The sequence below is a fragment of the Stegostoma tigrinum genome, chromosome 3 (assembly GCF_030684315.1).
Source record: "Stegostoma tigrinum isolate sSteTig4 chromosome 3, sSteTig4.hap1, whole genome shotgun sequence".
Classification (NCBI taxonomy): domain Eukaryota; kingdom Metazoa; phylum Chordata; class Chondrichthyes; order Orectolobiformes; family Stegostomatidae; genus Stegostoma; species Stegostoma tigrinum.
In genome coordinates, this window is record NC_081356.1 from 51,417,482 (window position 1) to 51,441,604 (window position 24,123).

Genomic DNA, 24,123 nt, shown 5'->3' on the forward strand with positions numbered 1-24,123 from the left:
ACCACCCAATTTCTTGTGACAAACTGTGCAAGTTCGTCAGTCTGTTTTCCTGAATTCAATACCTATATTCTCCTTTTCCGGAGTAAGGCAGAAGAGATGTGTTAATTTACATCTTTCCAATATCCTGTGGCTTTGCATTCAGGTTGCCCCTTTGGGCCATTGCTCTTTCCCTGGTTAACCACTTCCCTTTCATTGTATTTGTAAAATATTTCTGAATTCTCCCTATTCTGATTAGCAAGTCCTTGCTCATGTCCCCTTTTTTTTCTCTTCTAATTGCTTTCTTCTGTTTCTGCCTGCACTACCTGTACTTCTTTAAGGCCTCAGCTAAATTGCTCCCTTTGAACTTGCTAAAAGCCTTTCTATTCTTCCTTTATCCAGCCCTGAATTGTCCTAGATATCCAGGGTTCTCTGAACCTTTTGGCTGCTATATTTGCCCCAAAAGGCTTGTGTTGGATCAATACTCTTCCCCAGTTCCTGTTTGAATGCTGTTTCTCTGTAGCCTTCACCTGCAAGGAGCTGTTTCTAGTCAACCTTGGCCAGATCTTGTTTTAGTTTAAAGAAAACTTTGGACTTAGGGAGGCAGATTATCTTTTACTTGCCATCTTTTTTTCCTTGTCCACCCCAAAATATACCATACTATGTTATTTTGCTTTGCTAAACTTGTTTGGCTTCATTGCCCAGAATCCAATCCAGCACTGTTCCACCCTTTTGGGCCTTCTGTATATTGATACAAAAAACTCACCTGAATACCTTTCAAGAAATCTGCCCCCTCTAAAGGAAAGTTGAAATCTCCTGGTATAATTACCCAATTATTACTCTTACACATTTCTTTGAACTGACTACATATTTGCCCTCTATTGTCTGTTTATTCTTTGCAAGCCTACAATGCACTGCCAAGAATGTGACTGCCCACTTAGCATGCTGAAGATCTACCCACGAAGCCTCATCTTGAAGACCTTTCCAAGATGTCATCTCCTGTTGTTCCTCAAATTGACTCCTTAATTGATAGTGTTAAACCACCACCCTTTTTACACCCTCTCCTGTCTTGCCTAAAGATCCCAGCCTGTGGAACATTGAGTTGTGATTCTTCCCTTCCCTCAACCATGTTTCTGTGATGGCAACAACATTATACTTCCATCTGTCAATCCATACCTTTAACTCATCAGTCTTTGTTACACTCCTAGCACTAAAGCAAAGACCGTCCAGCCTGTTGTCAGAAAGAGTCCCGATTTAGACTGACCAAAGTATGAGGTTAATTTACACAACTGTCCCTTGTTCCCAACTCTATTCGCATTGTAAGACCAAATTTAGCAACAAGCGGGCTCAGATATTCTTGAGTGGGAACAGTTCTGGTGATATAAATAGGAGTTCGTCCATTCCGAGACTCTGAATTCTTATTGAATTAAAACTAAATGCGGTAAGTACCCAGAAGGCAACATCTGCGGAGATAAAAACCGCTAACATGTGCTGGTTAATAACTTTTCTTCAGAAATGGAACTCCAAAGTGTATTCAAGTCTTTTGAATTTTTAAATCAAAGTGTAAAATGCAGTTTGCTGGAGCTTTAATTTTCCTTGGAATTCTGCAAGCAGCAATAAATGTAAAGATCAGTGTGAGACCAAGGAAGAGAAGTAAGAAAAGCTTGTGATTGCAATTGAAAACTGAGTGGAAATGTTCTGTAAAGTAGTAACCCAAGCTGTCTCTGATCTCCATAATTTAAAGATTGTGTTGCGAGCCTCAAAACAGTGTTCTAAATTGGAAAAAGTACACATTAATCACTGTTTCAATGAGATGGAGAATTTTTATAGCTTCGGACTATGAAAAACGAGGATGTTTAATGGATGAGAAATTTTTACGGGCAAGTGACACGGGACTGAGAGTAGGTATTGTGGAATATTTTGAGTGGATCAGAGAATTGCAGACTGAAATTTTCCCTTTGGAATGCTGAAAGAGGAATGGAGAAGAAACGATGTATGATGAAACAACAGAGGATGGATGACAGTGAATGGGAGCAGGTGAGGGCAGTTATAGCTTTTGGAGAGTGAAATGAAAATGGCTGTGGGCACAGTGACTGAGGGTGATTGTATTGTTGGGGGGAGGCAAAAAAGACATACAATCTTCAGCATCAAGATTTTGCATCATCTGTTTTGATGGGAAAAAGAGAAACAATGGAATGTCATCTTAACTGTGTAAGGAAGAGCAGTGTAGAAAGCTCAAAGTTTGCAAGCTTTTAGTGAGTATTCATTCAAAGGCTATACACAAATGGAAATGGGGGAAGTCAAAAGAAGGTAGGATATTTTTGGAGGTGAAGCATTGGAAATTCAAATTGCCCACGGTAGGCAGGCAAGCCATTTGGCCCATTGAGTCCACACTGACCTGCTGAAGAGCATCCCACCCAGGCTCAACCCACCCACCCTATCAGTGTAACTCTGCATTATCCATGGCTAGCCTTCACAACCGTGGACACAATGGGAAATTTAGCATGGCCAATCACATAACTTGCACATCTTTTTGGACTGTGGGAGGAAACTGGAGCACCCGGAAGAAACCCACACAGATGTTCGCCTGAGGTTGGAATCAAACCCAGGCCACTATTGCTGTGAGGCAGCAGTGTTGATCACTGACCCACCTTAGAAATGTTGCTGAATCATTATTTTCCCTTGACCATTATCATCCAATTTATGGAGCCTTGATGTGTGCAAATCTGAGTTTCCTTCTTCAACTCCACACTTCAAAAATACTTCTGTGGTCATAAAGCTCTTCAGCATGTCCTAAGATCATGATAGATTAAATTTATAGTACAAGGATTTATTTGTTCTCGGGTCCAGCAAGAATACATCACTTTATTGTGCCCAATTTTCTCTACTGTGTTTACAATCTCCATGGAAACAGTTGAAAAGAGATTTGAAACCTCAGTTACCGGCATGGAGAAACCCACAACCCAAGATTTTGTTTTAAGACTTTTACGTTATGTTAATTTAAACATCTGTTAAACTTTATTTAGTAGGCACCTAAATACAGTCTACTTGAAGATACATTTCACAAATGTTTGTTAATATAGCCTGTGGCCCATACCATGAATTGTGGGTAAATCGCCACAAGTTAACATTTAATTCAATTACTTAGTAAGGAAATTACATAAGAGCTTGCATTTTTAATGGAATAAAACTTCACAAACATGATAAATAAAATGAGAATTTAGGACGCACTGTTACTATGTTTGTGAATGACACCAAGATTGATTGTATGTGAGACGGTAAAGATTATCTAAACTTACAAAACAACCTTGGTCAATTGGGCCATTTGACTGAGAAATGGCAGATGGGGTTTAATTCGGATAAAGCGAGGTGTTGCATTTTGGCAAAATAAACAAGGGCAGGACTTATACAATTAATGGTAGGCTGCTGGGTAGTGTTTTAGGCATTCAGGTACATAGTTTTTTGAAATTTGCATCACAGGTGGACAGGGTGATTTAAGGTGTTTTAGTACCCTTGCCTTCATTGCTCAGACCATTGAGTGTAGGAATTGGGACATTGAGGTTGTACAGGGCATCGGTGAGACCTTTTCTGGAGCACTGTATGCAGTTCTGGTTGCCTTGCAATAAGAAGGATAATATTAAATTGGAGAGGGTTCAGAAAAGATTTACCAGGACGTTGCTGGAAACTGATTTGGTTTGAGTTATCAAAATAGGCTGGGACATTTTTCCCTGGAGCATAGAAGGTTGAGGGGTGACTTTGTAAAGTTTTATAAAATAGTGAGGGGCACAGATAAGGTGAATAGCAAAGGTCTTTTCCAAAGGCTTGGAGAGTGCAAAACTAGAGGGCATAATTTTAAGGTGAGAGGAGGAAGCTTTCGTGAATCTGAAGGGCAACCATTTCACACAGAAGGTGGTTCATATGTGGAATGAAATAGTAAATGCAAGCACAGTTGCAACATTTTAAAAGATATTTGGATAGGAAGGCTTTAGAGGGATATGTGTGACACAGAGACAGATGGGATTAGTTTAGTTTGGGAAACTTGGTTGGCATGGACAGGATGGACTGAAGGGTCTGTTCTGCATGCTGTATGACTCTTAAAATCTCTCCACAGTCAAGTAGTGAAAGTGATTTTAAACTTATTACATTATAGTGACCAAAATAAGACCCCTTCAGCAAGCTTATGCTCCAATTCAACTTGGCTATTATCTGATTAATGGTGAAATCTAGGCAGGATTTCAAGTAACAATATCTGTCTCTGGATGTAACCAGGGTTCCTTTTTTATAGTGCTGTTCTTCAGAGTTCTGCTGCTGAATTATTCTGGTGTTAGAATGTTGTACAATTTTCTCTCTTTCAAGTTTGTGGCGTGATATTTTTGAATTCCTTCAGATGCTTTCATCTGTAAGATTGATTGCACGTCTGGAAATCCCAAGTCTGTAGCTTGCCGCCTTATCAGAAGTAACTCTCCTGTTCTTTGTTACATCGGAGTTAGCTCTTTGTTTAAAACACTGCTTTTCTTGCAATTAATGCCTTTACTTCAAGACATTCCTTCTGCTGGCAGACTTAATTACCTGTACGCCATGAGGCAGAGGTCATCAAGCAGTGTTATTTCCTTTCTCACAGGAAACGGCTTATGTTCCTTTGTCTCTTTTGCAGGGATGATTAATCTGCATGTTAATTTTAATTCATTAAAAATAGTTTCACCTTGTCCCTTTCAACTTGAGAAACAGTTTATTCCAGAGTTATTGCTAATCCTTTCAATTAATGAAAGTTTACATTGTCACAAAATCATATTAAATTTAGCTGTCCACAGACATGCCCCTTTATTTTAAGCATCCTGAATCTGAATCCCTTCTGGTATTTCAATAAACTTTTGCTACATCAGGGAAAATCTTTCAGAGTCATTGTTTAAAAGTTCCATCACTCAAGTCGATTTAAGGAGTAATAATTAACTTGCTGGTCTTCTTGGAGTCATGAATTCTTGAAACCAGATTTGGTTGGTTGGTTGTTTGTTGGTTCGTTTGTTTGTTTATTGGAGTAGCTCCTGGAGTGATGATGCGAATTTGTTTGCATCAAGTGTTTCACAATCAAAGGGAGCACACATTGAAAAATGAGAGAACCAGGTGTAGAGCTGGATGAACACCGGCAGGCCAAGCAGCATCAGAGGAGCAGGAAAGCTGACGTTTCGGGTCTGGACCCTTGGAAAGCCTGAGCTTGCTTCTAGTTTAGAAGAATAAGAAATTTTGCTTTTATTTACCTAACTGGAAACCCTATAGATCAGAAAGCTTTTGGTTTCAGTGTACATAAGACTGAACTGAGGTTGGTGTCAGAATTTTTCACGGAGAAAGGAGTTACTTCAAAACAGTTTTTAAAAAAAATAGGTTACCTCTCTATTCTAGATTGGAAGTGTTCAGGTTAGAAACCTGAATAGATTATTTGAAGCTGAGGAAGTTTAGGTTCAGTTGTGTGAAGGGAGCATCCGTCAAACTGTCATGACTGGAAGTTAAAAGATTTAAATATGTCAGAGAAATGACAGGGAAGGAAACGCTGACATTTGAATACTGTAAAATTATGTCGCAATAGATGTGATTTTTATTTTTGAACCATTTGCTTTGACATTGAAAGATTTCAATAGCTTGGTTTATTCTGTACTGTTACACATTTATTGCACAAATAAGTTTATTGTTAAAACCAAATCTGCAACTTTGTGTTTGTTTCAGTGGAAGACAACTTCATATGACAGACAAAATGTCAAACCAGATTTCAATTTCAGATCCAACTCATAGTAATATCAGTTGGCATCATAACAACACTTTAAAACCTCTACAGACAAACATCTTTTCGAATCGACATTCTACAGTTACAATAGTTTACCTGTGCTTTCATCCACCAGCATTCTGCTCTCTATTTTCTGTAGTCTCTGTCTGACTGACAAGTCTAAATCTGCACAAAGCAAGGCCAACTGTACCTTCCTTTCATTTGGGTGTAAGCCGTGACCTACCCTTCCTGTATTATTGATGTTGAGATCTCATGGATTTGTACGCTAGCAGATCTATACATGAACCTGCAGAAAATTAATTTAAAATAAAATCATTTATTAAGCCTCCCATTTATCAAACCAGAAACTGATGGAATTGACCTTTCAAAATATGATGTTATTTGCCTCCATGATAATTGAATTCATGGATAGTATCCTTTGTCGTTCTAGAGAGAAAAGCCCTAGCGCGCTCAACCTTTCCTCGTAAGACCTTCCCTCCATTTCGGGCAACATCCTGGTAAATCTCCTGTGCACCTTTACTAACGTCTCCATGTCATTCGCATAATAAGATGACCAGAACTGGACACGCTACTCCAGATGTGGCCAAACCAGGCTTTTGTATAACTGCAGCATAACTTCACGGCTCTTGAATTCAATCCGTCTATTGATGAAAGCCTATACACCATATGCCACCAACACCCCATACACTGCCTTAACAACTCTATCCACCCAGGTGGCAACTTTCAGGGAACTGTGAACATGAACCCTAAGATCCTTCTGCTCCTCCACGCTGCCAAGAATCTTCCTGTTAACACTGTCCTCTGCTTTCAAATTTGTCGTAGAATATAGAACTATACAGTGCAAAACAGACTCTTCAGCCCTTGATATTGTGCTGACCTGTGAACTAATCTAAGCCCCTCCCCCTACACTATCCCATTCAGCTCTCGCTCCAGTTCGCTAACGCGGTCTTGGAGGAGCAAGAGTTAGGTGCACTTCCTGCAGACTTATTTGGATGGGACACTAAAGGTGTCCCTCACTTCATACATCATTGCAGGAGGAACATTCCTCTGCCTGCACTGCTATCCCTGCTAATCCCCTAAACAGAGTTTTTTTAAAAAAAAGCTTATCTGGTTGCAGCGGGAGCTTGGAGCAGGAGCCTGTCGGGAAGCCGGTGAGTCACTGTTTTTGCATCTCTTAAAAAGCTTACCTCAAGTGCGGGTGCCTTCCATTTCTGGTTGCAGCGTGAGTGGGAGCTTGGAGCAGGAGCCTGTCGGGAAGCCGGTGAGTCACTGTTTTTGAATCTCTTAAAAAGCTTACCTCAAGTGCGGGTGCCTTCCATTTCTGGTTGCAGCGTGAGTGGGAGCTTGGAGCAGGAGCCTGTCGGGAAGCCGGTGAGTCACTGTTTTTGAATCTTTATCATTTTATGATCACTGCCTCCAAAGGGTTCCTTTTACCTTAAGCTCCCTTATCTAGTCTGCCTCATTGCACAACAGTTAATCCAGTACTGCCTGTTCCCTTGTGGGCTGCACCACGAGCTGCTCCAAAAAGCCAACTCCTCGACATTCCACAAACTCCTTTTCTTGCAAACCAACGTGATTTTCCAAGTCCACCTGCATATTGAAATCCCCAAGATCACTGACTTTGCCTTTCTTACACACCACCTTTTCTGTCTCGCACCCCAGCTCCTGACCACTGTTTGGAGGCCTGTGTACAACCCCAACTGTTTGTTTTTTTTAAATCTTTTGCAGTTCCTCAATTCTACCCACACAGATTCTACACCATCTGACCCTACTTAGTTTCTTCCAATTGATTTAATTTCATTGCTCACTAATAAGGCAACCCCACCCCCTCAGTCCACCTGTCTCTCTTTTCAATAGGATGTATATCCTTGGATATTCAGTTTCCAATCCTGGTCCTCCTGCAGCCACATCTGTGATGTCTACCACATCATACTTGCTAGTTTCGAACTATGCTACAAGCTCATTTACCTTATTCATTTAAACTGTGTGCATTTAGATATAACACCTTCAGTCCTGTATTAATCCTCCTTCTCGTTTTCATTCATTTTTCCAGTGTTTAATTGCTAGCCTTTTCCAAACCACTCCTGCTTGTGTCTGTACTGGAGATTTGAATAATCTGTCCTGAATTCTCCTTTCTTGTCGTTGCTTTCATATCTTTCCATTTCGTTAAATCCACCAGACTGGGAGTGGCTACTTGAATGTAGGGGGCTTTTAATCCTCTTCCTCTTAATATAGGCATTAAAATCCCTTGGGATTTTCCTTTAATCCCATCTGCTAAAGGTATTTGAGGCTTCTCTTTGCCCTCTTAATTGCTTTAGTAAGCATCTCCTCCACGCTCTCTGTATTCCTGAAGGGCCTTCCCTATTTTTGATGCTTTGTACCTGTTAAATGCTGCTTCTTTCATCAAATTCTAGATCTCCCTTGACATCCAAGGTTCCCAAGTCCTGATGTTGCTGACCTTGCCCTTCACTCTTCAGCGAACATTCAGACCCTAAACATGTGACACTACTTTTACAAGACTCCTGCTTTCAAGTCGCCACTCCCAGTCTGCTTATCAGATGCTGTCTAATGGTATTGAAATTGATTGATGTTTTTCCTCCACTTTTTAGACACTTAACTTATGCACTATCCTTATCCCTTTCCATGAGACAATGAAACCTTCAGACTTATGGTCACTATTCTCAAAATATTCTTCTTCGTGACTGGCTTCATTTTGAAGGATCAATTCTGGTTGGACTATATTTACTGGCACAAGAAGCTCTGCTGGATGCACTTTAAAAATTCCATCCATCTAAACCCCTCTTTCTTTCAAATGTTGTCCCAATTAATGTTAGCAAAGTTGAAATCTACTACTATAACATTATTCCACTCATACCTCCCTTTGCATGTACTCTGAATCTCTGTCTGACTGTTGGGAGGCCTGTAGTATAATCCCAGCCAAGCGATTTTGTTTATTCCTGACCTTTTACCCAGATTTGACCACAATATATAGGAGCAGAATTAGGCCATTTATCTAATCGACTTTGCTTCCCCCCATTTGAGCATGGCTGATAAATTTCTCAATCCCATTCTCCCACCTTCTCCCTGTAACTCTTGATCTCCTTACTTATCAAGAGCCTATTTATCTCTCTCTTAATTCTACTTAAGGAGTTAGCCTCCACAGCCTTCAGCAGCAATACCCTCACTCCTTCATCCAGTTCGTTGTTATTGCAAATTATGTTCCCAACACTGACCCCTGTGGAACTCCACTCGTCACTAACTGCAGTCCTGAAAAAGAAACCTTTTATTCCCACACTTGGCCATCTGCCAGTCAGCCAATCCATGCCAGTAGCTTACCCCAACACCATGGGCTTTTTATCCTATTTAGTAACTTCATGTATGGCACGTGGTCATAGGGTTTCTGGAAATCCAAACTGATCATGGCCACTGAGATAATGGGAACTGCAGATGCTGGAGAATCCAAGATAATAAAATGTGAGGCTGGATGAACACAGCAGGCCAAGCAGCATCTCAGGAGCACAAAAGCTGACGTTTCGGGCCTAGACCCTTCTTCATCCAAACTGATCATGGCCACTGTCTCTTTTCTAAATTGCCCATTATCTCCTCAAATAATTCTAACAGATTTGTCAAGTGTGACCATCCTTTTAATGAAGCTGTATTTTAGCATGAACTTTACAAGTACTTTGTAGTCTGATCCTTAATAATGGACACTAAAATCTTATCAATAACTGAGGTTGGGTTTACTGGGCTATAGTTTCTTCTCCTCTGCCTCACCCCTTTTCTTAAATAGACATGTTACATTAGCAGTTTTCATGGACCATCCATGACTTCAATGATTCTTGAAAGATCGCCACAAATGCCTTTACAATGTCCTCTGCTTTCTCCTTTTTCAGAACCCTGGGTCCTTTTTATGTGCCTTTGCCTGTGTACACCCACCCCTTTTTTCCTCTGCCTGCCCCACCACCCCATCTTTTGTTTTAAAGCCTGGGTCTCAATCGCCATTCTGCCTCCTGCACCTGCAGCCACTCTGTCTCTGCATTCAGCTCTCGCTCTGTCTAAAGCAGTCCCATGACATCTTGCTTGGCGTCCCCATCCCTCCAAATTGGCCTGCTCTTCCCCATTTCCCACCCTCTTTTCCCCGCGCGCCCCCCCCCCCCCCCATCGCTTCCCCGCCTGCGTTAAATGTCTCCCCAGTTACCTATCCCCTCCTGGTGGTGCTAAACCTGGTTCCTAAGTCATTCACCTCACTACTTTTCTGTCATATGATTCCAATTGCTTCTCCCTGTTCAAAATGTTTTTTTCCTCATTCACAGCTCTGCTACATTTTGTGGCTATGATTTCCCACGTTTGGCCTTTTGCTTCAGGTTTTGGATCACCTTCGGATGGTTCTGTTGTCAACTGCGCATGGCTTGATATTTTGAGTGCATGTTTACCAACTGTTTGTTATTTTTCCTCCTGTTTTTGTTCAGATGTTCATTTGGAGCTAGAAGATAGAATTGCTAAGTTTATGAGAACCGAAGAAGCTATTATTTACTCTTATGGATTTGCTACAATAGCCAGTGCCATTCCAGCATACTCTAAGAGAGGCGATCTGGTGTTTGTGTAAGTTATTTTCAATAGAAACCTAGCTGCTTTTGCTCATGTGGCACAGATGAGCAAAACAATCCTTAAAATAATTAAAAATTGCTGAGAGTTTATCCCCACATTTAGTTGTGGAATGTGAGAGAATGGTATAATTATACCCTGATCTATAAATTAGACAATACAATGGCTGTATATGTTTAGTTAAATATTGAAATCAAACAGTTACTATCCAAGATATCTTGTTCCTCCAAAACCTGTTTATGACTTGTGTAGCTTGTTATTGACATTTGCAGAATGGCATAATTTTGCTGCACTTGCCTGGCAGTTACAGGTTAAAGCTCAATGGAGAGTCATTGATTGCAGTGTAAGGAAATTTTAATAACCCACCCAAATTTTAGATATCCCCTAAAGCCTCCACGTCATGAACCACTAATTGTGGAATTATGTTCCTTTAGGTCTTATCTGTTAACCAAATTTTTTTTGTCTGATCTTTATCTCGGTTGAACCTCTTTTGTTTTTTGCTTTTTATACCTGACTTGATGTGCAGTTGTCCATCTGAGTCTTTCCTCATTCAAACTGTTCTCCTTGTTAACCAGATATTTGTTTACTCTGTTCATTCAGGTCCTGGATGTGTGTAGAGTGTGGTGTGCTCTTGGGATGTTTGGTTGTTTGAAATTTAAAGTTCAGAAAACATTTGAAGGAAATAACAAACGTAATAAACTACACATTGTTCCACAATATTCAGCATATTACTTTCATCAAACTCTCTTGGTCTTTTGAAAGTGGAGCAGCCTAATTTTAAAAAGGAACACGAGCTCTGCCACAACAGCATGAGCTGCCTTTTCTTTTACGTATAACAGTTTTGAATTAAAGTAGTTTTTGTCTTCATTTGAGTTGATCCTGGAATATTTGATAAAGTCTGCATATCAACAAGAATTTATTTTCAAGTGCTGTCAGAAATGTTGCTTTTTCTAAAATTTTCATTTTGGATTTGTCTTTGCAATCAAGAAAGATGTACACCACATGAGCTGCAACAGTTCAAGAAGCAGTTCTCCGCCACCACCACCTAGGGCAGTTTGGGATGAACAACAAACATGGGCCATCCTACATTATTTCATTAAGTGATCTTTGAAAGAATGAAAAATGAATTGCCAGTTATTAATTGAGAATGCTTGTTAACTTTGCTTCCTTACACGGCAATTTCTCCAAGCCTGACGTACTGTTTGAACATCAGGTAAAGTCTGGCATTGATCTCCATTGTCTTATCCTGACCGTGACAGCTATATCTTTCTGTGACATGAGTAATATGCTGTTGAGAGAATTAGATAAGTGACAAGAAAACCTCAGTGCCCAATTTGTTACTTCGAAAAAAATATTCCTCATGAAGCTTGCTGTATCATAGGATTGTTTTGTTTAGGTGGTTTAAATTCTCTTACAGGGATGAAGCTGCATGCTTTGCTATTCAAAAAGGTTTGCAAGCTTCACGCAGCAACATAAAGTATTTTAAACACAATGATATGGATGACCTGGAACGGTTGCTTAAAGAACAAGAACTTGAGGACCAGAAAGTAAGATATGTTTAACCCTGGTGAAATCAAAAAGAACAAGATTACTTTTACAAATGTCTTTGATCTTTTAGTTGCATGTATATTAAGAAATTATTTCATATTATTTTAAGAATCCTCGCAAAGCACGTGTAACCCGACGATTTCTGGTAGTGGAGGGATTGTACATGAATACTGGATACATTTGTCCACTCCCAGAGCTGGTAAGAAAAAAAGTGAGAAGACTAGCTTAGGTGTAGTTCTTTTCTTTCGAGCAAATTATAGCTCTTGTCAGATGGACAAAATAGTTCTAATAATGATAGAAATGGTGCATTTTGTATTAAGCTTTTGAATGTTCTGAAATCATTCTTTCATACCTCTTACTGAGAATACCTCTAACTTTGCAGGTAAAATTAAAATATAAATACAAAGTACGGATATTTTTGGAAGAAAGTTTATCCTTTGGAGTTTTAGGAGAGCGTGGACGAGGTGTAACTGAACACTTTGGGGTGAATGTAAGATTTTTTTTTTGTTCTTGGATTGTGTTCTGTAAACCCATTCTACAAAACGACAGGAATTACATTGATACAATGACTTAGCGGCTAAGCTTCTGGACTAGTTATCTACGGTATGTACTGTTAATGTGACTTCAAATCCTACCATGAATCTGTAAATTTGAAAAGAACAAAGAATTTGATTATTATGAAAGGACCAGAAAATAAATTTCAGTATTAGCTGACATGAACACTTGAGCACACTTAGCCTAAGCAGCTGAGGCACCCAGTCCATTTCCAATATTAACCTGGTAAACCTCTTCTGAACTGCTTCCAATATATTTGCATCCCTCCTTAACTAAGATGGCTAATACTGTACTTGGTATTTCAGATGTGATCTGAATGCCATACGTAACTGAATCAGAACGTCCCTATTTTTGTACTTGATTTCCCTCTGAATTAATAATATTGTCAACCACAAACAGAAACAGAAAATCCTGGAAACGTTCAACTGTTCTGGCAACTTCTTTGGAGAGAAATCAGAGTTGTTCTTCTTTTCTGAGGAAGGGTCATTGAACCCGAAATTGATTTCTCTCCACAGGTGCTGCCAGATTTGCTGAACTTTTCCGGCAATTTGTTTTTGTTTATGGTTTCCAGTATCCACAGTTTTTTTTTAAGTAATGTCATTCTGTTGGCTTTCCTAATTATCTACTGTGTATGCATACTAGTCCTTTGTGATTCATGTGCTGGGACACTACTGTCTTTGCATCTCGTCACTTTAATTTCTTAGGATTTAAATCAAATATTGCATGATTAATTTTTCTGTAAAAATAGACAATTCCACATTTCCCACATTGATACTGTACATTAGCTAAACCTTTGCTCACTCACTTAACCTATCCAATCCTTTCTTAGCCTCCTTGTGGCCCACAGGTCCAACAGTTTATTCAGTACTACTTTTCTAGTGGTTGTAAATTTTCCCAAGTTCCTCCATCCTTCCCCATTTCCTGATTGATTGCAGTTTCTGAACTATAACTTGTAACCTCTTAGTGAAGACAAATGCAAGACATCTATTCAATTCATCTGCGGCGTCTTTATTTTCTGTTACCAGTTCTCCAGAATTATTATATCCTCTATAATCAACACACATTGTTAATATTCTTCTCTGTTAAATGTTTATTTTAGAAGCTCTTTACTGTCTGTTTTGATGTATCTGGCTAGCTTGCTTTTAGTCTAGTTTACTTTTCCTTTAACATTTTTGTCAATTGTCAATTTTTTGATATCAGTCCAATTTTCTGACCTGCCACCATGCTTTGCATAGTAATGTTTTTTTCTTGAAGTTTGATATCAAGTTTTTAACATTGAGTTAACCACTAATCGTGGTCCTTTTTTTTAAACTGGAGCTGTCTCTGAAATAGTCAGATTGTTGTAACAAACCATTTGGATTTCTTGCACTCTTACTCACTCCTCACTATATATCATGTAATCTTACATTTGAACCATGTCTCTCCACAGTAATTCTTTGAAATAGCTATTCAATTACACTCTCCAATTCTGTCCAGATATCCCTGAATATATGTTTTGACCTTCCTGCCTATCAGTCGATTATGGTTGATCTGTGACTTATGAGATTCATCTATTTTTGTTGAACCTTTTTTGTAGCTTAACCTTCAGACTCTTAACCTATCATTGCTACACTAATCACTGCTACATTCCCCCTCAGGGCAAATGTCTATTTGCTAATGTGAAAATCACAGAATTACCCACAGCACTTCTAGTGTTGTCTAACCAAAGTATTGTATAATTGAAGCTTGACTTTTATTTCTTTGTATTCTTGATTGTAAAGGTAAGACTTTTGTTTTTACTTTCTTTATTGGTTTATGACATTATAATGATCTTTGTCTTTAGATCACCAAGTGTCTTTAGACCTCAACTATTTCAAGCATTTTACTATTTAGAAAATGCACTGTTCTATTCTTTCCAGCCCCAAAGTGGGTGTTTTCATCCATTTTGCTACAGTTTTGCCCACTCATTTTAATTAAGTGTTTTTAATTTTATACTTCGATTGACACGTTGCATCACCTGATTATTTGGATGTCTGGCTTTCACTTGCATTATCAATGTTGTTAAGCAATACACTAAATAATTTGGGGCCCCAGCACAGGTTAATTTGGGAAATCTGCAAGAAAACCACAGAAGTTCATTAAAGTCCATTACTTGATTGCCATTAGGAGCAGAAGTAGGCCATTTGGCCTCTTGAACCTTTCAATAGGATCATGGCTAATCCCATGTTGTTCATGTCTACTTTGCATATTCCCCATAACACTTGATTAATTAACTAATCATGAATTTATCTATCTCAGCCTTAAATTTACACAAGGACTCTATCCCCATGGTTCTGTGACATGGAGTTCCAAAGACATCCAGACCTTTAAAAGAAGAAGTTGCTCCTCATCTCGGTTTTAAATTGGCAATCCTTTATTCTCGAGACCAGGCCCTGTGGTTCTAGACTCTCCCAAGAGACACAACATCCTCTCAGCATTAACTATTAAGTGTCTAAGAGTCCTAATGAGTACAGTCCCATACTGTGCAGCCTTTACTGGTAAGACAATGCCTCTGCCTCTGTACCAGGGGTCATTCTAGTGAACCTTTCTCTGAACTGCCTCCAATCAAATAATATCTATCTTAAATATTTAAACCAAAACTGCTCGTGGTACTCCAGATGTGGTCTCACCAGCAACTTGTAGAATTACATTAAGACTTCCCTACTACTCCAACCCCTTGAGATAAGAGTCATCATTCCATTAGCCTTCCTGATTACCTGTGCACTAGCTTTGTGTTTTGCGCACAGCTACACCAAGTTCTTTTGTGCTGCAGCTTTCAGCAGTTTTTCTGCATTTAAATAATCTGCTCATTAGCTCTTTCTTCGTAAATGAACAACATCACACTTCCCTACGTTATAGTCCACTTGCCAACTTTTTGCCCACTTACATAACCTATCAATAGCCCTCTCTAAATTGCTTGCATCATTCTTGCAATTTGTCTTTCCATCCATTCTTGTGTTGTCTGCAGATTTTGGTTACGATACATTCACTTATTTCTCCATGTAATCAATAAATGCTTGTTGCTAGCATGAACCAAACTGACAGCTTGGGGAAAAAATGGTTGAGGCCAAGTTTTAAGATATATTATAAAAATGTATGACACTGTAAATATACAAAATGTACAATAGGTTACTTTTTTGTTTGCTAAGTAAATTCCATTCCTGTGGTTTGCATGTAGGTGTGAAAATTAGGGCTTTTTTCCTCAAATAGGGGAACTATCACTGTTTTTCTGAATGATATCATATGCTGTTTTTCAAAAAAATTTTTTTCCTCAATTTAAATGCAGATTAATGACATTGACCTTATAAGCGCAAATATGGAGAACTCCTTGGCCTCTATTGGAGGATTTTGCTGTGGAAGATCCTTTGTTATTGATCACCAGGTAGGTGCACTTTACATTTGACAAATTTACTATTCCTGTCCCTTTTTGTTTCTCCTTCCATCCTGCTAAATTGAAAAAGGAAATGGTATATGAGTTAAACAAATACTTTTACATCAGTCTTTAAGTTGGAAGATACTTTGAACATCCCATTAATACAAAAGAATATGGGAGAGGGATAAAGTGCCATCAGTTGCAGTAAGACTTATACTCTACTTCAAACCCCTTGAAATTAGGGCCAACATTTTCATCAGCCGCCCTGATTAATTACTGCACCTGTGTGCCAGCTTTGTGTTTCATGCACAAGTGTTGCCAAGTCCCTTTTATATTTTGTTGTAAGTTTCTGTAGTTTATTTTGTTCTCCCTTCCAAAATGAGCAACTTTGTATTTTCCTGCATTGTGTCCCACCCAACTTTTTGCCGGCTTACTGAACCTATCAATGTCTCTCTGTAAGCCATATCCCTGTCACAATCTGCCTTTCCACCTACCTCTGTTTTTTTCAAATTTTGTTTTGGTAAATATACTTTACTTCCTTCCAAAATATTTAATGTATTATAAACCATTGTGGTCCTAGCACTGATCCCTGAAGAACCCCACTCGTCACAAATCATCAACCTGAAAAAGAACTCCTTAGCCCACTTCGGAAACGGAAACGGAAACGGAAACAGTAATTGCTGGAATTGCTCAGCAGGCTCTTTATCCCACTTACTGGTTCTTGCCCGCAAAACAACCTCCAAAAATATGGATGTTTATGACATAAACATTTCTGGGGTACTTTGAATGCCTTTTGGAAGTCCAAATACAACACATCTGGTTTCCCTCTATCCACTCTGTTTGAGACTTCCTTCAAAAACTCTATAGATTAGTCAGGTTTTCCATGTGTGAAACCATGCCGACTTTGCTTAATTTGGTTATGATTTTGCAAATATTGACACTTTCGATGTTTTAGGCTAATTGGCCTATAGTCACCCACTTTGTGCTGCCCTCCCTTTTTGAATAAGACTGTTGCCTTTACAGTTTTGCAATCCTCTGATACTTTCTCCAGAAACCAAGGATTTTTTTGAAAATAACAGCCGATGCATCTGCTATCTTTGTAACTGCCTCTTAGATCCCAGAATGCAGGCCATTAGAGCCAGGAAATTTTAACTACATTTAAACCTTTAAGTTTCTCTAATATGACTACTTTAACAACTATGGTACTTAATTCCTCCCCCATATTCTTTTGTATTAATGGGATATGAGAAGTATCTTCCTCTTTAAAGACTGTTGTAGAAATATTTAGTTTATTGGAGTCCTACAGCACTGAGTCAGGACCTTCAGCCACGCTAACCCCACTTCCCTGCACTAAGCCAGTATCCTTCTAAACCTTTCCTATCCAAATGCCTTTTAAATGTTAATGTATCTGCCTCAACTACTGGCAGCTCATTCTATATGCATAACCATCCTCTGTGTTTCTAAAAAGTACAGGGTTCCTATGTACTTTTTCCCTGCCTTACCTTAAACTGAAGTCCTCTCGTCCTTGATTTCGCCAAGCCTGGGAGAAAAAGTGAGTGCATTCACCTTATCCACTCCTTGCATAACCAAATACACTTCTATAAGGTGCCCACTCAGTTTTGTATGCTCTAAAGAAAAAAATCCTAGTTTGTCCAACCTCTCCCGATAACTCAGCCCCTTGAGTGGTGGCAGCATCCTTTTGTAAATTTCTTCTGCATGCTTTCCAGGTTAATAACATCCTGCGTAAAGCAAGCTGTCCAAACTGAATGCAGTACTCAAAGTGCACCTTCACCAACGTCCTGTACAACTGCAACATAACTTCTGTACTCGATGCCCTGACTGAGGAAGGCCAGTGTGCCAAAAGCTGCCTTCACTGCCCTGTCAACCAGTGACTCCACTTTTGGAGAACTGTGCACCAGAACTCCAAGGGCCCTGTGTTCCACCTCACTCCTTAAGGCCCCCACCATGAAACTCCTACCTTGATTTGACTTTGCAAAATGCAACACCTCAGTTAGCTATATTAAACTCCATTTGCCATTTCTCAGCATGCTTCCCCACCTGATCAAGATCCTGCTGCAATTTCTGATAACCTTCCTCACCATCCACAGTACCATGTATCTTGGTGTTGTCAGCAAGCTTGCTAATTATGCTTTGTACATTCTCATCTAATCATCCAATATTGACATCGAAAAGCAATGGGCCCTGCACCATCCCCTGGTCCACATCACTAGTTGCAGGCCTCTAGGCCGACAAGCATCCTTCCACTATATAATTCTCTGCTTCCTACCAGCAAACTAATTATGTATCCAATTTGCAAAATGTTCCTGGATTTCATGCAATCTAACCTTTCCAGAGCAGCCTATCATGTAGAACCTCATCAAATGCCTTGCAGAAATCCAAGATAACAAGTGTAGAGCTGGATGAACACAGCGGACAAGCAGCATCAGAGGAGCAGGAAAGCTGATGTTTCGGGCCTAGACCCTTCCTCAGAAAATAGTGTCCAGGCCTGAAACGTCAGCTTTCCTGCTCCTCTGCTGCTTGGCCTGCTGTGTTCATTCAGCTGTACACCTGGTTATCTTGGATTCTCCAGTGTCTTCAGCTCCCACTATATCTGCTGCCCTGGTCATTTCTTCAAAGAACTGTAGCAAATTTGTGAGGCATGATCTCCCACGCACAAAGCCATGCTGACTACTCCGAATCAAACCCTGTCTTTCCAAATGCATGTATATCTTGTCCCTTAGAATCTTCTCAAGTAACTTAACTACCAAGGTTATTGATCTAAATTGCCAGGCATTTCTTTGCAACCCTTCTTGAACAAGGGCATAACATCCACTACCCTCCAATTATCTCGGACCTCACTTGTGGCCAACAATGAAGCCAATATATCAGTCAAGAGTCCCCACAATTTCTTCTCTAGCCTTTTGCAGGGTTCTTGGCTATATTTGATCAGGACCAGGAGATTTATTCGCCTTGGTACACTTCTGATACTTCCAATGCCACCTCTACTGTGATATGGACTGTCCCCATGATAGCACCAGTAAGTTTCCCAAGTTGACATGTCTTTCTTCACTATAAACACAATGGAGAAATATGGACTTGAGGACCTCATCCATCTCCTGTGGTTCCACATATACACGCCCACTTTGGTCTTTTGAGGGGTCTTGCGCTCGCTCTTGCATGCTCCTTTTTCCTTTAATATTCATTAAAAAATCTGTTTGAATTTACCTTGATCTTCTCAGCCACGGCTATCTTGTTCCACCTTTTTGCCCTCCTTATTTCCTCCTTTAGTAAACTCCTGTATCTGCTGTATGCATCCAGAGATACTGTTGATGCCAGCTGTCTGTACCTGAGCTATGCCTCTTTTTTTCTTCTGGACAAAAGCTTGATATTTCTTGTCATCCAGGGTTCCCCAATCTTGCCATTCACCCTCGCAGAACATAGACCTTGAACGCTAGCTATCAAAGCAAATTCCCCCCCCCCCCCCCAGGGTACCGATATCCTGGGGGGGATATTTGCAATGGCTGTTCGGGTGGGTTTAAATTAATTCAGCAGGGGAATGGGAACCAAAATTGTAGTTCGAGTATAGAAAAGTTTGAGTAGGGAGGTCCGAAATAAAGTTTCAGGGACGCAAGATGACACCGGCAAGCAAGAAGTTGGTTTGAAGTGTGTCGACTTCAACGCCAGGAGTGCCCAGAATAAGGTGGATGAACTTGCGGCATGGGTTAGTACCTGGGACTTCGATGTTGTGACCATTTCAGAGACATGGATAGAGCAGGGACAGGAATGGTTGTTGCAGGTTCCGGGATTTAGATGTTTCAGTAAGAACAGAGAAGATGGTAAAAGAGAGGGAGGTGTGGCATTGTTGGTCAAGGACAGTATTACAGTTGCAGAAAGGATGTTTGGGGATTCATCAACTGAGGTAGTAGGGGCTGAGGTTGGGAACAGGAAAGGAGAGGTCACCCTGTTGGGAGTTTTCTATCGGCCTCCGAATAGTTCCAGAGATGTAGAGGAAAGGATAGCAAAGATGATTCTTGATAGGAGTGAGAGAGACAGGGTAGTCATGGGGGACTTCAATTTTCCAAATGTTGACTGGGAACACTATAGTTCAAGTACTATAGATGGGTCAGTTTTTGTCCAGTGTGTGCGGGAAGGCTTCCTGACACAGAATGTAGATAGGCCAACAAGGGGCGAGGCCACATTAGACTTGGTACTGGGTAATGAAGCCCGGCCAGTTGTTACATTTGGAAGTAGGTGAGCACTGTGGTGATAGCAATCACAATTCTGTTATGTTTACTTTAGTGATGGAAAGGGATAGGTGTATACCACTGGGCAAGAGTTATAGCTGGGGGAAAGGCAATTATGATGAGATTAGGCAAGATTTAGGGAGCAAAGGATGGGGAAGGAAACTGCAGGGGATGGGCATATTAGAAATATGGAGCTTATTCAAGGAAAACCTCCTATGTGTCCTAGATAAGTATGTCCCTGTCAGGCAGGGAGGAAGCGGTAGAGTGCAGGAGCTGTGGTTTACGAAGGAAGTGGAATCTCTCCAAGAGGAAGAAGAAGGCTTGTGTTAGGATGTGATGTGAAGGCTCAGGGCGCTTGAGGGCTACGAGGTAGCCTGGAAATACCTAAAGAGAGCTCAGAAGAGCCAGGAGGAAGCATGAGAAGTTGTTGGGGGATACGATCAGAATAAACCCTAAGGCTTTTCTATAGGTATTTAAGGAATAAAAGAATGACGAGAATAAGATGAGGGCCAATCAAGGATAGTAGTGGGAAGTTGTGTGTGGAGTCAGAGGAGATAGGGGAAGCACTAAATGAATATTTTTTTTTTTGTCTGGATGTGAGTTTGCTCGCTGAGCTGGAAGGTTAGTTTTCAGACGTTGCGTCACCATTCTAGGTAACATCAGTGAGCCTCCGACGAAGCTTTGTTGGAGGCTCACTGATGTTACCTAGAATGGTGACGAAACGTCTGAAAACTAACCTTCCAGCTCAGCGAGCAAACTCACATCCAGAACCTCAACCTGAGCTACAAATCTTCTCAAAACTCGCAAATTTTTTTTGTCATTTTCTCGAGTGAATACTGTCAATGTTGTCGAGGAGAATACTGAGATACAGGCTACTAGACTAAGTGTGATTGAGGTTCACAAGGAAGAGGTATTGAAATCCTACAGAGGGTGAAGATAGATAAGTCCCCTGGGCTGGATGGGATTTATCCTAGGATCCTCTGGGAAGCCGGGGAGGAGATTGCCGAGCCTTTGGCATTGATCTTTAACTCGTCATTGTCGACAGGAATAGTGCCAGACGACTGGAGGATAGCAAATGTGGTTCCCCTGTTCAAGAAGGGGAGTAGAGACAACCCTGGTAATTATAGACCAGTGAACCTTACCTCAGTTGTTGAAGTGTTGGGAAAGGTTATAAGAGATGATGATTATAAATCCTTAGAAAAGGATAAATTGATTAGGGATAGTCAGCACGGTTTTTTGAAGGCAAGGTCGTGCCTCACAAACCTTATTGAGTTATTTGAGAAGGTGACCAAACAAGTAGATGAGAGTAAACCGGTTGATGTGTATATGGATTTCAGCAAGGTGTTCGATAAGGTTCCCCATAGTAGGCTATTGTACAAAATGCGGAGGGATGGGATTGTGGGAGATATAGCAGTTTGGATCGGAAATTGGCTTGCTGAAAGAAGACAGAGGGTGGTAGTTGGTGGGAAACGTTCATCCGGGAGACCAGTTACTCGTGGTGTACCACAAGGGTTGGTGTTGGATCCACTGCTTGATGTCATTTTTATAAGGGTGTAGAAGGATGTGTTAGTAAATTTGCAGTTGACACTAAGGTTGGTGGAGTTGTGGACAGTGATGAAGGATGCTGTAGGTTGCAGAGAGGCATAGGTAAGCTGCAGAGCTGGGCTGAGAGGTGGCAAATGGAGTTTAATGCAGACAAGTTTGAGGTGATGCACTTTGGTAGGGGTAACCGGAATGCAAAGTACTGGGCTAGTGGTAAGATTCTTGGTAGTGTAGATGAGCAGAGAGATCTCGGTGTCCACGTAGACAGATCCTTGAAAGTTGCCACCCAGGTTGACAGGGCTGTTAAGAAGACAGTGTTTTAGCTTTTATTAATAGAGGGATCGAGTTCCGGAGCCAAGAGGTTATGGTGAAGCTGTACAAAACTCTGGTGCAGCCGCACATGGAGTATTGTGTGCAGTTCTGGTCACCGCGTTAGAAGAAGGATGTGGAAGCTTTGGAAAGGGTGCAGAGGAGATTTACTAGGATGTTGCCTGGCATGGAGGGAAGGTCTTACAAGGAAAGGCTGAGGGACTTGAGGCTGTTTTCATTAGAGCGAAGAAGGTTGAGAGGTGACTTAATTGAAACATATGAAATAATCAGAGGGTTAGACAGGGTGGATAGGGAGAGCCTTTTCCTGAGGTTGGTGATGGCGAGCACGAGGGGGCATAGCTTTAAATTGAGGGGTGAAAGATATAAGATGGATGTCGGAGGTAGTTTCTTTACACGGAGGGTAGTAAGGGAATGGAACGTTTTGCCTGCAACGGTAGTAGATTTGCCAACTTTAGGTACATTAAGTCGTCATTAGACAATCATATGGATGTACATGGAATAGTTTAGTTAGATGGGCTTCAGATCGGTATGATGGGTCAGCACAACGAGGGCCAAAGGGCCTGTACTGTGCTGTAATGTTCTATGTTCTATCATATTCATAAAGACCTCCCACTTGCTAATGGTTGCTTTGCCTACAAACAAACTCCTCTAATTAGCCTCTGCAAGCTCTTCTCATTCCATCAAAATTTGCCTTGCCCTAATTTAAAACTTGAATCTGTGGGCCAGTTTTGTCTTTCTCCATAACTATTTTAAAATTAAAATTATTTAAAATTGACAGAATTATTTTGTAAGAATAGGTTGAGTTTTGCCCCTTCCGAGTCAGAACCTCCTATATGCTGCTTGTGGAAACTTTACTGAATACATTTAACAAATTCCACTCCATCGAAGCCCTGAAAACACTGGCAGTCCCAATCTATGTTGGCAAATTAAACCTCCCCACTATGACAACCCTATTTCTCCTGCAGTCTCTGCAATTTCCCTGCATATTTGTTCCTTTAATTCCTGTTGACGACTCGGGGTCTGTTGTACAACCCCAAAATGTCACTGTCCCCTTCTTATTTCTTGGCTCCACTCTCAAAGCCTCACTGGCTGATCCCTCAGTTATTTCATTTGACTACTGTTGTGATACTCTGCTTAACCAAAAATGCAACTCCTGCCTAAAGCATTGTACCCTGGCGCATTAGGCTGCCAGTCTTGTCCGTCCCTTATTTGTTTAACTGATTTTGAGGGTCCCATGATCACTTTAACCCCTGTTTTCATATTTAAGGAAGCTATCAGTGTCAAGTTGTATTTCTCGGTACTTTTCCCTTGTAGTTTATTTTCTTTACCTTTATCTTTTTTAGTCCCTTGCTGGATTCTGAATTTAATTCAGTCTTTAGGGCTTTCAGTAACTTTGGCTTCCTCTGTGTTTTTACTTTCAGCTTAGTGCTCTCCTTAATTTCCACAGTTTAACCCCTCCTTTAGAATCTTTCTTCTGTACTGGGAGATTTTTGTTGAAAAATCATGTAACTTCCTCAAATTCCTGTCTCTGTTTGCTGACCGTCATTCTGCCCAGATAACTCTATTCTCAATTCACTGTAATTCCCTCTTTTTTTTTTTGAAAAAAAACATCGCAGAAATTAGGCCTTTTGGCCCATCAAGTCTGCTCTGTCATTCAGTCATGGCTGATAAGTTCCTCACCCCATTCTCCTGCCTTCTACCTGTAACCCTTGATAATCAAGAACCTATCTCTTTCTCTGTCTTAAAGGTACTCAATGACCTGGCCTCTGTGCTATCTGTGGCAGTGAATTCCAGAGACTCTCCACTCCCTCTGCTTAAGAAATTTCTCCTTGTCTCTGTTCTAAAAGATCTTCCTGTTACTCTAAGGCTGTGCCCTTGGGTCTCTGAATCTCCTACCAACGGAAGTATCTTTCCAACATCTACTTTGTCCAGGCTGTTCTATAATCTGAAAGTTTCAATTAGATCACCCCCTCATGCTTCAGAAAGCCAATGAGTACAGTTTCTGAGTCCTCAAAAATTCTTCATACGTTAAGCTTTCTATTCCTGGGACCATTCTCGAGAACCACGTCTGAAAGCGCTCCCAGGGCCAGTACATTCATCCTGAGATATGGGGGCCAAAAATGCACATAATACTCCAAATGTGGCCCGTCCAGAGC

At 40.6% G+C, this 24,123-nt stretch overlaps 1 protein-coding gene across 3 annotated transcripts in view; it reads left to right on the plus strand.

The window, feature by feature from the left end:
• sptlc1 (serine palmitoyltransferase, long chain base subunit 1) overlaps window positions 1-24,123 on the plus strand; it is an 87,890-nt gene that overhangs the window by 45,429 nt on the left and 18,338 nt on the right. For all 3 annotated transcript variants that reach the window (XR_007247122.2, XM_048526685.1, XM_059644594.1), the window contains exons 6-10: window positions 10,222-10,354; window positions 11,775-11,904; window positions 12,015-12,104; window positions 12,288-12,395; window positions 15,765-15,860. Coding sequence is in view for 2 of the 3 variants with exons in the window: in XM_048526685.1 (XP_048382642.1) it covers window positions 10,222-10,354; window positions 11,775-11,904; window positions 12,015-12,104; window positions 12,288-12,395; window positions 15,765-15,860 (557 nt within the window). In the remaining variant the exon portion in view is untranslated. The remainder of the gene's footprint in view (window positions 1-10,221; window positions 10,355-11,774; window positions 11,905-12,014; window positions 12,105-12,287; window positions 12,396-15,764; window positions 15,861-24,123) is intronic.